The following is a 17,224-nucleotide window of genomic DNA, read 5'->3' on the forward strand; positions in this document are numbered from 1 at the left end:
TATGTGTGAAGTGAACATTCTAAAACACCAAAGAAATGGAAAATCGGGTGACAGGTGGTCTCTTCTGAGGCATTTATATTGGCGCCTTGAGATAATCAAAACACCTTTATTCATACTTTAAAGAAACTCTCAGTTTCACTCAAAGACAATAATAGAAAATACAAGAGTATTTAAGAGGAGAGAAAAACCTTTCAGAAAATATATGGGTTGATGGTGTAAACTTTATTCATTATTGTGAAACAATAACTTGTAAGTATGTCACCCTTAAAACCTTCCCTTTGTGCATCTCCACGTTAACCGTTGCAAATGGATCGTGTACGCGTGTCTATGTAACATGTGGCCCCTCATTAACGTGAAGATGAACATTTAATGGAAGTCTCGATTGTTGGGGGGGGGGGGTAACTATCACATGTGAATAAATAGTTTTGAAGACAGATGGAATGTCAAAGGTAACAATTAAGAACATGTACTTTACAACAAAACGCAAATTAATGGACATGCTAGTAGTAGTACTTGGCGCGTGGCAGCAGATTCGGTATTTTTTAGGGGGGGGGGGTTGCGAACTGTGACAAAAACTATATAATACATGTATCTAAGACTGGCAAACTGGTCTCAGATGTTTTTTCCCTAGTTCGTGTTCTCTGTGTAATGTGTTAGTACCTTGCATACTTAAAAAAGAGAAAAATGTTCCCAGGAAGATTTACCACGAATGATTCCATCCCACTTAATCTGGTGAGTGCCAACCAGTCTGGCAGTGCCGGTAACACCTATCAGCGTTTGAAATAGTGTGAAATTGTAATAAGCTATCTATGTAAAGACGGGGACATCCTTATTTGTGTGATGTTGTTTAAAACAATAGCGTAAATGTATTTTTGAGTGAAAAAGTATATTGTATTCCCTGTCAATGTGGAGTGGAGTGGTGTGAACTGTGGCAAAAACTATATAATACATGTATTCTAAGACTGGCAAACTGGTCTCAGATGTTTTTTCCCTAGTTCGTGTTCTCTGTGTAATGTGTTAGTACCTTGCATACTTAAAAGAGAAAAAATGTTCCCAGGAAGATTTACCACGAATGATTCCATCCCACTTAATCTGGTGAGTGCCAACCAGTCTGGCAGTGCCGGTAACACCTATCAGCGTTTGAAATAGTGTGAAATTGTAATAAGCTATCTATGTAAAGACGGGGACATCCTTATTTGTGTGATGTTGTAAATGTATTTTTGAGTGGAAAAGTATATTGTATTCCCTGCCAATGTGGAAAAATCGTCCTTCTCTGACGAGCTGGTGATGTTTTTTGTCCGATGTAAAATAATATAACTTGTACAACAGCATAGTTGTCGCGACTAATTTTGCTTTATGAGAAAATGTTCAATAGCGCTCGACGTTATGAAGATTACAGGATATTTTGATCATGTTATGGAAAGCAAACTGGGAAAGGATTTTTGTGGTACAATGAAGACATACATTACACTGTTAGAAAAGAGTTGAAAAATTCTAAATTATGAACAAGTAAATAACATCAATATGCAAAATCAGAGCCTGGCAAGTTTTTAATCGGAAAAATCGACAAGCGTGAGAATGGAGAGAATTTTAGCGTCCCGGATGTCACACCTAGATGTTTGCAAAGTGCAACACAAACAATTTTTTGGAAATGAACGATTTGATTGGTCGAAAAACTTAAAACTTTGAAGACTGTAAGTGTATATAATATGGAACAATCTAGTTACTTCATTACTTCCTTGCTTGCCGTCCGACCGAAGAACACACCATTGCCTACCAACTTTTGATTTCGTATCGTCACTCTCAACATGGATGCACTGCTGTCAAGAGGTAAGAAATTCATCATCATTACTAGTTAGCTTTATGTGTTTAGTTTTTTTCGTTTTTTAAAAAAACTGTTAGGAAAGTTTATAGTATCGTTGGCTACCAAAAGATGATTTCTGGTGATACCTAACATGTATTTTTAAACTGCGATGTCACTTTTACCTTGCAGATTACCTCGAAGAGATAATACAAGATCTCCTGGCAAAAGAGGTAAGTTTGTTAATCAATGATATGAAATGGCATGTTGATAATCATGTGAAATTGTACAATGCATTCATTCGCCGTCTATTCCGTCGGCAACTGGCTATCAGCTTACCATTCTAAACGGCGTCAGTTTTTTCATACCAAAACGGCACAGTATGGTATGCTCTAGACTGTCGACAGTCGCTTGCGCCTTTTTTCCCTACTTTTTATCTAAACTTAAGTCGTTGCCGCGCTCCGATACGGCGCAATAGCACTACTGTAATCGCATACTTCTCATAGTGTTGCGCCGGATCAGAGCGCAGCGACGACTAAAGTGTAGATAAAACGTAGGAAAAAGGGCGCGAGCGACAGTCTAGGTACGTTCCTAATTATTCCGTAACTGGTAATTTCGCCACATGACCATTTCGTCCTCACTGCAACACTATGCGATTCTTTTCAACTCACCTTTCTTCTTTGGTTTCTAGTTCTAACTCTATGAATAAGTACGAGAATTTCAGATTTTTCCCTCTTATCTTAGCGTAAATTCTACTTATATTTTTGAGTGTAGTTGCTTTCTTAATACCCTGGACGTTTCGGCGTTTTGGTACCGAAACGACTAGGGTAACAAGAAAGTGGTGTCGAAATGGTCAGGCGACGAAAATTATCACACCCTACATAGATTGTAGCCCTTACAATGTCTATTATACACTAGCTACTCAAATACTCGCTTACTAGTGAATAGGACACTACAGCATATAACTTTACGCAAGTAACTTTGTCAAGTTTAACTTTAAAATTTCATTACTTGGTTTGAAAAAGTCACGGAAAGTCAGTTGAAATTAACTGTATATTGCTAATACGGCTGTACTTGATTACCATACTTAGATGCAGATTAACATTACAACACTGACTCACCAGTGCATTGCATGCGAGATTGCACTTTGCCGGGTCGATACTACGATCTGACTAATAATTGTTCCATATTTGCTAGTAATAACAAAACGTGTAATTGTAAAACATGTTGTTTATAACATTTTGGTTGCTCGGGTCTAGTTGTGTTGAGACAGGGTTTGGTGGAGGTTCCAATTGATCCAGCACATTTTACTTACACACAGAATTGCCTTATGTAAAAAGGATTATGGCTAATCTTTGCAAATGCGGGAAAATTCAAACTGCTGTACACAGCACCAGCTTCTGGGTCTTGTTTTCAGCATTTGTTCTGTACTCCGAGAAACACACATGTCATGAATCATCAAAAAAGTTTATGCATGTCGTAGGATGGTAACTTGATACACAAATTATTTGAAAATCAATCTCTTTGTTTCATAGAATGTAAAAACCTTACCGTACATTTTCTGAAAGAGTTTTCTCTCCTCTTTAATGCTATCATGTTTTCCATTGTCTTTGACTGAAAGTTGGCGTTTGTTTAAGGTGTGAATAGAACCAACTTGATTTTCTCAAGCGTCAAGGCGCCAATATAACTGCCTCGGAAGAGATCGCTTGTCACCCGATGTGCCATTTCTTTAGTGTTTTGAAATGTTCACTTCCCACACAACAAAAGTGTGTCTCATTTTTTTTCTATCATCTGTTGTTATTTTACAACACGCCTCGAAACTTGACAAATTAGAATGGGAAGCTCTTTGACAGATTGTTCATTAATCACCAATTTCACAAGTAATAGACCGAAATTGAATCAATAACGGTCCTGTTTTCTAGGCAGCATTCCCGATACAAATGTATAGTTTAAATTTCGGAATAACAATATTCATTCAACAAAGAATTGCCTGGTTCGATTGTTGACAAAAAACGAGAAATTTTGAAACAATGTTACTATTTCGTTCAAAAAAGAAGCTTGGAATGCGCAATGAAAGGGGAACGTTATTTTACGCTATTACAGGTATTTTGATATTTTAAAAAATGCGTCAACTGTGAATGTTTCTGAAACAGTCACCACAGTACCGCATTTTTTAAAGTGTCACATTGGCGTAACAGAAGTATGAAACGTAGTCTAGCTGCTAGACCTTAGATGTTCTTACAATACAACACATGACCGATACGTCGCTATCAAGGATGGAACATCCAAGGTCTAGCAAAAGTCATCTCTGCAGTTCAGGGATATAAATACTGTCAAGAACTGAAGACAAGCACAAACAGAGGACAGTAGATATACTTTCATGCATATTCAGCTTAAGGAGGGGCGTGTAAAAATAACCACCAATGCATTATCTGAAATGTGTGAATGACAATGTCTACACACTCATCAAACTCATAATTAGCATAAACTGATGACATAATAGTTGTTTGTAAACATTCACATTTAGGAATTGAGGTGATGGGTTATGGAACATTGGATATAAATATGCATAGATGGCTCAACCCATAGCATACATCATCAAAATGGAATATCAAAATTAAGTAGCCCCCTTTCACTCTCCAGTTTTTTTATTGACCCCCCCCCCCCTTCCCAAGTCGTAAATAATGACAACTACCCAAGTTTGGCAAAACCTGGCAAACACATTTCGCAGTTGTATTCTCTTTGCATGCTCTTCTGACTGATAAAGTTTATCTTTATGCATTGTAACTTTCTATTACAGAAAATGGTAAAACTCCAATTGTCAGAGAATGATAACAAAATGAGGACTATACTAGTGAACTGGCTTTATGAAGTCGGTAATGAACTAAGGTATTGCAGAAGTACAATGCACTGCGCTATTGACGTAACTGACAAAGTCCTTAGAAGTAAGGGAGTGGATAGGGAAACTTTACAGTTGGTTGGCATAACAGCCCTCATGATTGCTATGTAAGTACAATTTAACTCAATGCTTATCAAACAAGCTTTTGATTTTTTCACATATCAAGTTAACAAAAAAGTGAATAATTTTACCTGAATGATAGACTGTCGACAGTCGCTCGCGCCTTTTTTTCCTACGTTTTATCTAAACTCCGATCCGGCAAAACAATAGTATAATCGCAAACTGATATTGAGGGCTGAAGGCCCGAGCACCTTCGGCCCTCGATATCAGTTTGCGAATAGACTAGTGTTGCGCCGGATCGGAGTTTAGATAAAACGGAGGGAAAAAAGGCGCGAGCGACTGTCGACAGTCTACCTGAATGAGTACTTGTGAAAATATCAAATTGATAATAGTTTTGAACACAAGGCTTTGAATAAAACAACACTAATGAATTATTCTGTATACTGTTAAAGTTTTAGAGGGCAAAACTTTATGAGAAACTTGAACCTCAACTTAAAATTGATGTTATGAATAAGGAATTCTTCATTCTTCTTTTGTGTTGGTGTTTGGTTATAAACTGATTTTGTAAAATAAAAACATTAACTTAAATCAACCATGAAATAGAACCCATACACACGTGCACACTCAAAAACATACATTTCCTCAACACTACCATACCTTTGTTCAGTTGTGCTAAGACCCATCCCATGGCCAAAGTAATAAGTGAAGTTATAGCCAACAGCATTTGTGTGGTAGCTTCAGATACTTTTCTAATGACAACATAAATATATTACATATTATATTTCATTCATAAAGTAATTACAATGTCATACATTCTTTTTCAGGAAACTCCATGAAAGATTTCATGTACATACCAATGTCTTTGCAGACTACACAGCATGTACATTTGATGAGGCAGAAGTTCTACATACAGAAAAGAAAATATTGGAGATAGTTGGGTACGACCTGGCAAATGTGGGTGTTGGAGATTTCATTGAAATCTCTTGCCAGGTGTACCCAACTATCAAGGTCCACACAAAAAACCTTGCACTCGTAAGTGTTTCATTGTTAAAAAAGTCCTATAATACACAATCCGCAACACATACACATTGCACACACACACACATATGAAAACAAACAAATATTTTGACCAAAATTAGCATTTTTAGTTCCCGCCGGATGAAGTCCAGACGGGGACTTATGGATTGGGTTCCATGCATCCATCCATCCGTCCAGAGCTGTTTCTTGGAGATGCCTTGACCGATTGTTTTCAAACTTGGTACAGGGGCAACATACTATGGCATACATATGCACGTCAATTTGTTTTATGATATGATCCAATATGGCCGCCTAGCAGCCATTTTGTTATTATTTATTTTAAATCTCATTCAAAGTTTCTATTAGGACAGTGTTATATGACATACATGTGCATATTCATTGTTGTTGTGATACAATCCAATATGGCTGCCTGGCAGCCACTTTGTTTGCGAATATTCCATGTCCAAAGCCACAACTCAGACATGCTTGAACAGATCTCATTCAAAGTTGGTATTAGCACAGTGTTCTATGACATACATGTGCATATCCATTTACGTCTTGATACAAACCTATATGGCTGCCTGGTAGCCATTTTGTTGGCACAGTTTTCATGTCCAAAGCCATAACTCAGACATGCTTGAACATAGTAATGATATCAAAAACAACCATATGAGGCCAAACAACATTAACCAGGTTTGAAAATGACAACATAAACTGGCAGTACCTTAAAACCCAATCATAGCGGGGACTATGTCATTTTCAATGACTTGTTACACTAAATATGCATGTCAATGATAAGATCACTGTACACTTACTATTTCATATGAACGATACCAGTGGGTCCATCCCCATTTAATTCCTGCCCCATCTCCACTGTATATTTGGAATTGACGAGTTTTGACCAAAAAGACATCATTTTATTTTATCCCTAATTTGTAAAGTACATTTGGTCATGGTTCATTTTTATCTGCCTACCGCTAGTAGTCTTTTGAGTTTTTTGACAAAAAGTGACATGTTTACATCCAGCCAGTCATACCAATCATTTTACTTTGAAAAAATACCCATCCAGACAACATAAGTAATCTACCAATCAAATACCAAGTCAATTGGTCTGTTGCTTTGAGATACATGGCATTTGTCAATAGACAGAGAGACAGTACTGTATCATGACTGTCCAACTACAATATTATTGATCACAACAAAACTGAAAAGTTATGTTGTTATTTAAAATGGCAATCATAACCAGACAGGTGTTTACTGAAATAGAAGTGACAATAAAAGATAATAAATGTATACTTAGTATTGCATGATTGTTTACTGACTTATGTCCTATTGTTTTGTTGTAGTACTTTGCAGATATAACAACACATGACAGCTTTTTTAGTATGTGTGAAAAACACATTTTAGCGCACTCCTGCCTGTTATTAGCTGCAGCTGTAGCGGAAGATAATCTGGATGTAAGTAAATATGGATATTTGACTTTTAGTATTTGAACATATTGACTGTTGGGGTCCACTCTATAAGATGCCTTACAAATTAACAATTGATTAGCACAGCTTTAGATGGCCTTGGAGCTACAATTGGTCAAATTCTCTTGACAATGTAATGAATTTTGTTATTCTTGTTGCTAGGTGTTATATTTATATTTCAAAAGTTTAGAAGAAAAAAAAATGATGGCATACAAAAAAATACTTACAAAATATTCAGAGCATAGAGTTTCATTTTGCGGTGATAAAAGGTAAATTAAATGCACATATTAAGAAATGGGGACAGTTTTTGAAATTGACAACTTTCCTATTACAAAAATTTAAAAGTGTATTAAAAAATGTAACAGACTTCTATCCATGGAAAGAGTTTTGTAATAACCCCAATATAAATGTCATTAAATACAAACAAGCCAATATTGATAAGGTTTATTAAATTAATAATTATTATTGAGAATAAGTGTAGTTCTTGACCAATGTTGAAGGTATATGTATTTTGAAAGAATTGCATTACCTAATGATATTAAATGAGAGAACAATGTAAGGAGGTGTGAACTAAGGAATAGTATAAAGAATACACAAATACCAACAATTTTATGTTCTCGCCTTATCAATTTCTCTATTAATCATTCTTTCTGGTTGAATGGTTATGTATTTATATAAATGTAGCTCTTAATAATATATAACATATAGTGTGAGATATTCATATAGTAAACTTGTCAAGATCGGGAAATTGTCAACACAATTCATGAGTTGGGGTACAAATAGACTTTTGATTTTAACACTCATTTAGAAAAAAAAACCTTGTAATTGTTTGTGAATTATGTGAAACTTTTCATTTCATTAAGCAAGATGAACGATAGTTAATAGGAAAACTATCCAACAAAATAATGGATGATGTAATTTATAGATATATTTAAATCATTCCTAGAAAAAAATAATTTCCATTTTAGAAAAGTATTATATACAATCAGTTGGAAAAGTTGACATATTACACTTACTGAAAGTTGAGTCAAGAAGTTTATAAACTTTCTTTATCTTTTTACAGAATGTAACATTCATTGGAAGCAGCACAACAATAGAAAAATTTGAAGAAATAAATAAAAAAATAATAGCTGTACACCACCAAGCAAAAGGAGAAAAAATGAATGCTGCATGGGAAAGAGTAACAGTGTAAGTTGATATTTTGTAGATTCTTATACAAAATAGTGATTGGTTATTTTGATTGGCACAAATTGAGATAAAAGGACAACATACAGGAAACACAATATGGCATTAATAACAATAGGATGTAAAAGAATGGGAAATTAAATATGCTATGTGATAATACTACATTATAATACAGAAGAAACCGATAATTTTTGTATTAAATGTGTGTATTGTTTTTGTGTATAATTCACATATACAATTACAAGAAATATTCTGACAGATGATGATTGAAAACAAAGGTAATGTAATTTTAAACTGAACACAAAAGTTCCAATGTCAAAGATATGGCTCAAAAATAGGATGAGTAAATTGAAGCATGTGGCCATGTATTCTGTTCCCCTAAGTGACAACTACATTATAAAATAATATAGTCTGGAGGCCAACTATACAGTTCTCACTATACATATTATCGTAACTAGATGAACTAGACTAAAAATAATGTGGTATCTACATATTAAAACATGAGAGCACATTTTATGTATTTTATATTTTATCTGGAGTTTCTTGGTTCATCTTTTGCAGGTATGGTTTGTAAAAGAACCAAAGCAGCCAGGGAAGCAGTCAGCGTATTGACAATTTTTAGTGTGTGTGTGTGTGTGTGTGTGTGTGTGTGTGTGTGTGCGTGTGTGTGTGTGATTTTTTATATGTAATAAAAGAATTTAACAAATACATAGAAATCTCCTTGAACATTTTTGGGTGTGTGTGTATGTATGTGTCTACATGTATATCTTAATATGGAATGCATGTGGAAATATAAGATCAACTAACAGTGTTTGCATGTGGGTCAAGAACGTGAATTTAGTAAAAAGAAAAAAATAACAAAACCATTCACCCAGTCAATTATATAAACTTTACTTTAATTTCCACAAATGTCAAAAGTTAGTTTTAAGAATATTTTATTTCATAAAATGGGCATGTTATGTATGTAATAGCAACTAAATATTATGCTTTGAGAATACTCCATTCAAATAGTCTTGGTCCTGACGTGGACTATACTGCATACAGAAATGGTAAATGAAAATCAAGTACACTGAATCTGTACACATCTTGGTGGTGATTTCTTCAAGCAAACGATTTTTGGAAAAAGTTATTTTTTTATAATGTGATGGTTGGTTGTATCTAAGTATTTTGAGAATTAAATTTTGACAAAAAATCAAAGAAGTGCCAAAGTGCAAATTGCACCTTTTATTGATATGAAGTGATAACAATAACTCCAACAATCTTCAGTGTGATTTAAGTTGAAAATTTGCATCAGAAAAGGTGACTAATTTCTTGATGGCTTTATGCTTATCATTGATATTTTATACAACATGATAGATTTCGAGGTCACCAAGGGGAACATAGTTAAGTTAAATTGTTTCATGACGTAGCAAGATGCATTCCAGTCTAGCTGCTAGACAAAGTAGTTAAATTTTTTGTCAACAGTTTATTGAATATATTTAATATATGGTCCAAACCCACAATGACATGTCATCTGATCGGAATGTCAAGTCTGAAAATGACATTATTATTTAGATGTACAAGTCATGCAAACCTAGTCTCTAAGGTACGTACACCATGATGGTGCAAACCCCGTTTGTAAGGTATGTATGCCATGATGGTACAAACCTAGTCTGTAAGGTACGTACACCATGATGGTGCAAACCCCGTTTGTAAGGTACGTACACCATGATGGTACAAACCTAGTTTGTAAGGTACATACACTATGATGGTACAAACCTAGTCTGTAAGAAAATTTTAATGATGAATGAAATAAACTAGGGATCTAAAATAATTTTTAGGCAATTCGAATTTCAATTTTCTAACAAATTTACCAAAAACACTGACCATAATTGTCAACAACATTCAACTTGTAGTAGACATAACATCATCTAATATTTTAATTTAAGGCTGATTATGTAGAAGGGGTGCAGAATTTGGATTTGAAGTTTGAAACTCTGTTTCGAATAAACACTTGTCATTTGGGCACACAATGCGTAGAATTATGACTATAGCACATTTTACATTGCTTGTTTGATGTCAATAGTGTCTTTTGAAAAGTGGCAGTTTACTTAAAGTCTCGTGGACTGATTTCCAATATGGCGTCGGTCACAATGCTCATTAATATAATATCATAACTAGGCAAAGCCCATAAGCTCGCGCAGGGTAGATTCATTTGTGACCGGCTGCCTGGGCCAGGGTTGATACACTTGATTTGGGTCATTTTCCAGGGGTATTGACCATCAAAATTTATTTTATTGAATGACAACTAATTCTCTGACATGGACGAGAAGTAAAGCAAGTCATGCAACACTCTATGCAGTTGTTGGTTTCAAAAACCATCATAGCCATTAGATTAATATTGTTCATTTTCAATCAGCCAACTTATCCTAGACCCTCCACCAACGTAAGTTGGTGTTTGGACAAATGTTTTGTTGACATGTTGCCGAACATCACGATTTCTCAATTCAACTCGATGATTTAGGAATGTTACTGTACCAACAAACATAGGAAAGTAGTTATTCTTTTTAGAACATGTAAAAAAATCAATTATTGACAATATAAATCATGTCAAAACCACACTTCCACAACCCGGAAATTAAACTGCGCTATGTCATCAGTGGTCCATATCGCGTACCGCCGTGCATCAAACTTCCAAATAGTGTAACAATTTCTCCTTGAGGTACAGTGATGCCTGGCTACTCGTTACAATGTTACGATAATTGTGCCAACAGACCTACTGTTACAATATTGCAATGCATGGTGATGTTATGTCACCTATGCTATACAATGATACATGGAAAATGCACGTACCCCGGTAGTATATGGAAGGTGCATGCGTAGTCACTGCGTGCCGCAATGCATCCCTGGGAGAACCACCAATTTTTTTCGCATAGTATATACGACGTGCATGTGTACTAGTCATTGAGCCGCTATGCGGTTGATGGACACCTATGATTCACATATACTCTATACCTATATACCCACCTATACCTAAAGCTACGATTTCAGCTTTCGCTGACAGCGGAGCTAATAAAAGTTTACAGACACACCATGATCACTTGTACTCTATACCTATACCCCCTATACGTAAAGCTTATGCTTTCAGCTTTCGCTGACAGTGGAGCTAAAAATGAAAGTGAAATAAAAAAAAATTATCAAATGTACAGTGCACATACTATTTAGTTGATAATATTATTTATTGATAATTGATAAATTAATTGATAAATTAACTAAGATGGATAATTGTATAATAAAGAGTAAAAAATATATAATTTATGATGATTTGATCATCAATTTACAGATGCCGACCAGATGTTCAGCACCATATCAAGAACCCTCAAAAAAAAAGAGGCAATGACTATGGGAGGGTTAGAATCCCTGATAGAGGAAAGTTTTAATGGTGCAACATGTTTGCAGCTGAAAACAATGTTCGATATAAAGAAGCATATCGGCAAACACATCAATAACATCCACCATCATTCAGGTCCACACAACTTCAAACTGAAAGTGTGTACCAGGGGAGTTGTGATTTTATACAAGGTAATGATATAACACTTTATTATTGACAGTGATGGGTGTAAAAAAAAATAAGTAAACAGCCTGCTTATTGTAAATCAATCTCAGGTGCATGTAATGATAACCGCAAAAGAAGAAAAAAATTTAAAATATTAAGAAATGAATAAAAAGAATGTTAAAGAATAGCCATCAGTGCTAAATTCTGTCTAACAAATGAAAAACAACAACAAAAATTGAAAGAGAAGAACTTCAACATATTGTGGTATCAATTAACAATAATGCATCTTGTATAGCATCAAAAACATACATCATTTTATTTGTAGGACTGGATGTCTGGCAACTCATGGGTTGAAGTGAACGAGCCAATTATGGAATCTATACCGCAATCACCACTTATAGAAATGGTAATACCAAACTTTTTTGAGTTGAAACTCACAGATGTCGTAAAAACTGTTAATGGACTTTACAAAAGTGGAAAGGTAATTTAGTGTAACAAACCAATGTTACAACATATATTTATTTGAAAAAAAACACTCTATGTAGTCAAAATAATAAAGACAAGCTCAAAGACTATGAACAGATGATGCTGTATGTCCTAGAATGTTTTGAAAATTACTTGTTGCTCTTGAAATTTTGTGAAGAAATTAGCATAAGGGTAAAAAGGAATTTTTGTGCACAATCAGACATGTGTTGAGCAAAAGCAGAACAATTGTGCATAATGTAAATCATGAGATGTCAGCTTTTAATAATAACAAGCGACCTACCGGTCAGAATAGCTCCGCTCTTCTTTTTATTTTTTATTTTGGTAACATGTAAAAGTGGTTCAGTTGTTAAGCTCTTCACTATGCAGTTTTGTTTTAGCGATGTAATAAAGTGGTTAGTGGTTTCAAAAAATGTATGTTATTTGCCTAGCAAATTTGACTACACCCATAGAAACAACCAAATAATCACATATGTTGCAAAGATAACAATAGGAATTGATTGGCAAATGAATAACTATTCAAAAAAATGTATGCAAATATGCCTAGCAACATGACTACGCCCATAGAAACAGTCAAATGATCACATATTTTGCAAAGATAACAGACACATTCAAACAATGTATGCAAATGTGCCTAGCAACAAGACCACGCCCATAGCAACAGCAAAGTGATCACATATATTGCAAAGATAACAGGGATGAATAGACAAATGAATGTATGGATAATCATTCAGCAAATGAACACCTATACCTAGCATGGATCAGCATATGGTAAAAAAATTTTAAAAACTGTACAGTTGTCCTACAACGCCATTGGCACTATTTTATGGTCTTTCAGATCAAAGAACATGAAGTGGAGGAGTGGAAAACATTTGTCCATGATTTGAGAAATGCTGAACATGAAACATGCCCAATTAAAGAATTTAAACAATGGAATGAAGGTCAACGCAAGAAGAGACAATTGAATACAAGAGAAGAAGAAGAAAGAGTAAATAAATTATACAGAAGTCTTGAAAAGACAAAAAAGCTATTAAAGGTAAGAATGTAATAATTATCAACAAATATTATCTGTGAATTTGTCTCACAGGTAAAGACAACATCTTCACAGTCATTGAAAAAAGCATAAAATTGACTGACACTGGAAAAATTACATTTTAAAAATCTGGGTTTTTTTTCAAACATTTGTTGAAACAAATGGATAGTTCATAATTAAGTCTACTCCTTAATATATTTGGAGAAACAGAGAAAATTGATTTTTGATCTATTACCATAGACTTGTACACAGTTATGAGTATTTGCCACACTATGTGCTGAGATATACATGTAGTAGAAAACAAACAGAAATTTATAAATGATATACGAAATGTAATCAGCTGCATACAATTTGTCTATTTTTACTTTATATTTTATTTGTATGTTTTTGTTAACTTGTGCACATTTGTATATATTTATCGCCATATAGATTAGAAAAGACTTTGAAAGATATAATTCTTAATCTTATGCAAACTTAAGCTTATAGTGGTGTTTTAAAAACAGATACATGCACATTACAATGAAAAAAATGATACAAATGCTAGAATCGATCAAGCATAATTAAAATGTCAATGAAAGTCTGTGTAATCAGGTGGTATCTTTAAACTGGGAAAAATGAGACAAACATGTCTTAGTATAATTAGGAAAATGATAAGATATGAACAGTTCAACTGTTATTTAAATTGAAGATGACGTAATTTACATTTTTCTATGTTTTATTGCAGCCACATATAAAGAAGAAACGACAAAAATAAAAGCATAATTTCAGATTGGACTGAAATTAGACAGGGATGCATCTGGAGGTGTATAGATGAAGAAATGTTGAGCATGTAATGACCTCATCAGAGATATGTAAATTAGGTGTAAAAATGTGATTTTTGGTCAAAAACTTATATCTCAAAAAGTATTTGATCACAGAAACTTGGTGAAATGTTTCTCGTAGTGTTATTCTGCAGATTTTTTTCAAACATTTTGACACAGATAACAAATTGGATCTCATACACAGAAAATACACTCCCGCCACCGACATTTGATAAATTTGCTACTCTGCTGATACACAGGTCTTCACGCTTTTCCCTGATTGGTCAATAGCCCCATTTGTAACTGTCAGTCGAAATTTAACGCCCACGCCGGAGTACATGTACATGACCAAAAGTAGCAACAGCCAATTGACTGCATATATTACAAAGATAACAATGAACATCTATACCTAGCATGGATCTGCATACATGTGAACATTTTTACCACAACTGAACTAAAGGTTCAGTAGCATTTTTCCTACTGGTGCTTTTGTCCAGGGGACGTTTGTCCTAGAATCATTGCACAGATAACAGGGATTAATACACCCATGAATAAAAATTCAAATCAATGTATGCAAACATGTCTAGCAACATGACCACACCCATAGCAACAGTCAAATGATCATGTATATTGCAAAGATAACAGGGTTGATTAGGCAAGTGGATATGCATTCAGCAAATGAACACCAAGCATTTACAAGTATTTGGGTATACAATTTTAAAAAATGTACCATTTTGTCATTGGTGCTATTTCAGATCATTATAAGAAATGTAATTTTTATTTTTTGTACAGTAATTTTGCAGTATTTTTTTTATATCTCCTTAAAATTGAAATAAAATTAACATAGACTTCGCAAGTTTGTTTAAAGACTATTTGTGTGAATTTAGATGGATATGTGAACCGTGTGTTGTAAAATGTCATGAAAAATAAATTAAAGAAACCCATGGACTTGAACTGAAAGTAATATTACAAAAATCATATTAAATCAATATGCAAACCTTGCAGTTCCACAGAATCTCAGTACCATGGATGAAGAGTATTTGGCAAATCATAACTTTGTTTTAAATGATATGCAAAAATATTACAAGAGAATTTCCATATTTCAAGATATTTCATTTTTTTTTAAATTTGCATGATAATCAATTGATTAATCAATAGTTGAAAAAAAGAGAACTTATGATCAAACTCTTGATTACAATATGTCAATCAAGTGATTAAATGGCAAACTGTAAGACAATCATCTGATTGACCATGAGATTCAAAGGAAATCAGATGATGATTCTTGAGATTTTAGTATTCTTCACAGGATTAATCACATGATTGAGAAAAAGCATGAGATTGATCTGTGGATTTCCCAAAATTTAAAAGAGGGCTAGATAATAAATGTAGATATTAATCAATTGTCCACAAATTACTTTACAACATACTAGATATTCAAGTTTATATCTATATATCTTCATGTCATTAAAAAAAAATTCCGGAGGGCTCTCGGAATTTTCCAGATTTAATCCGGAACTTGTTAGGACCTTAAGAAACAGCTCATAAAGATTGTCAAGTGATGATTGAACTACAGTCTACACATCAGAAGTAATATTGCAGTCCATGTGATACAATGTTGGCAACTTGTACTGGTACACAGACTCAGCTATACAGGCACCAAGCTCTATAAAATCTAATGTGGATAAAATGCATTATACAGTATTCAAATTTACATGTAACTCTAAATACTGTAAACCTATTTTTGCTGCTAGAAAATTTTGCATTCCAATCTATTTTCTCTAAAACTATTTTTACTAATTACCAGACTGGTACATTGTGTACAAGGAGATATTTGGTCACTATCCTTTTATTGTCCAGCGAAATAAGTCTTTAGCGAAAACTCCCAGGTTTACAGTACATATACAATGTACATGTATATCCTGTTACCTGATGCTCATATAGCTGTTATGTTTTTTAATAACAGAATTTCAATGTTGTACTTTATATAATATTGAACAAATAATATTATTGAGTATTTCAAAGGAAGACATTGCTGAAAAACAAGGAAACAAAGACAAAAATAATTGGCTTGAGTAAATCTCAGTTTTATATATATGCTTAGAAGGTATCGAAGACGTATATCATTTCACCCATGTATGTCCGTTATATCAAAATTTAACATGTCTCCTACCAAATTACTATAATTTGCGGAGGTCTAATTCCACAACTGTGTTGAGGAATCTTGGTAAATTTGTTTATAAAACTATGGATTTAAGAAAAGAATTTTATATGGACACTTGATATAGCTTGATAAGTTTTAAGTTTCTACAACATTTTACAACATAATAAGTATTCTATTTGTCATTAATTATGTAATTGTCATTTTGGCCTGGGGCCTTTATTAATTTTATATTAGATTTATGAATATTCTGAGAAGGAATATGTAAAACAAATCTGAAATCAGTAAGAGCGTTAAATTATTATTCACATAATGTCCACCTAACTGCAGTGTGACTTTTCAATTTGTGCGGTAATTTCATTTAACTTCAATGGTGCCAGTATATCAACATGTATTTCTATGAAAACGTGTTCAAAAATGTAATCACCATGCACGGGCAATTTTATTTGTAGGTGGTGTTTAGTATTCAAAATAATAGCGTGGTTGTGTGCATTGCATACAGAGAAAGCAGAAGGAGGTGATGTCTTTGAATACACACTTTCTTCGAGCCCGAAAGGAAATGAAGCACACCAGTGGCTCTGAGCAAAGATCTGACTTGAATTATAATGAACTGATAATACAAGACAGTCACATCTCCATGTTGATATTCAACAAACAGTTAAAGAGCAGCTAGAATTATATGTCAGACAGAATAGTAACAGACACTGTCTGGCTTTAATGCCCATGAATGTGTAGATGAATACCTGAATAGAATGTTAAAATGAATTCATGCATGTTGAAAAAA

The 17,224-nt window shown here is 33.9% G+C and overlaps 2 protein-coding genes across 6 annotated transcripts in view; both read left to right on the forward strand.

Moving 5' to 3' along the window:
• The window catches only part of LOC144441142 (uncharacterized), a 34,051-nt gene extending 18,972 nt beyond the window's left edge, over positions 1–15,079 (forward strand). For both annotated transcript variants that reach the window (XM_078130681.1, XM_078130680.1), the window contains 4 exons: positions 11,754–11,992; positions 12,292–12,447; positions 13,288–13,485; positions 14,207–15,079. In XM_078130681.1, coding sequence (XP_077986807.1) covers positions 11,754–11,992; positions 12,292–12,447; positions 13,288–13,485; positions 14,207–14,236 — 623 coding nt within the window. In that variant the 3' untranslated portion in view covers positions 14,237–15,079. The remainder of the gene's footprint in view (positions 1–11,753; positions 11,993–12,291; positions 12,448–13,287; positions 13,486–14,206) is intronic.
• The window catches only part of LOC144441141 (potassium channel subfamily T member 2-like), a 229,253-nt gene that overhangs the window by 106,428 nt on the left and 105,601 nt on the right, over positions 1–17,224 (forward strand). The gene's annotated exons all lie outside the window — the stretch shown is intronic.

This window comes from Glandiceps talaboti, chromosome 10 (genome assembly GCF_964340395.1).
Source record: "Glandiceps talaboti chromosome 10, keGlaTala1.1, whole genome shotgun sequence".
Taxonomy (NCBI): domain Eukaryota; kingdom Metazoa; phylum Hemichordata; class Enteropneusta; family Spengelidae; genus Glandiceps; species Glandiceps talaboti.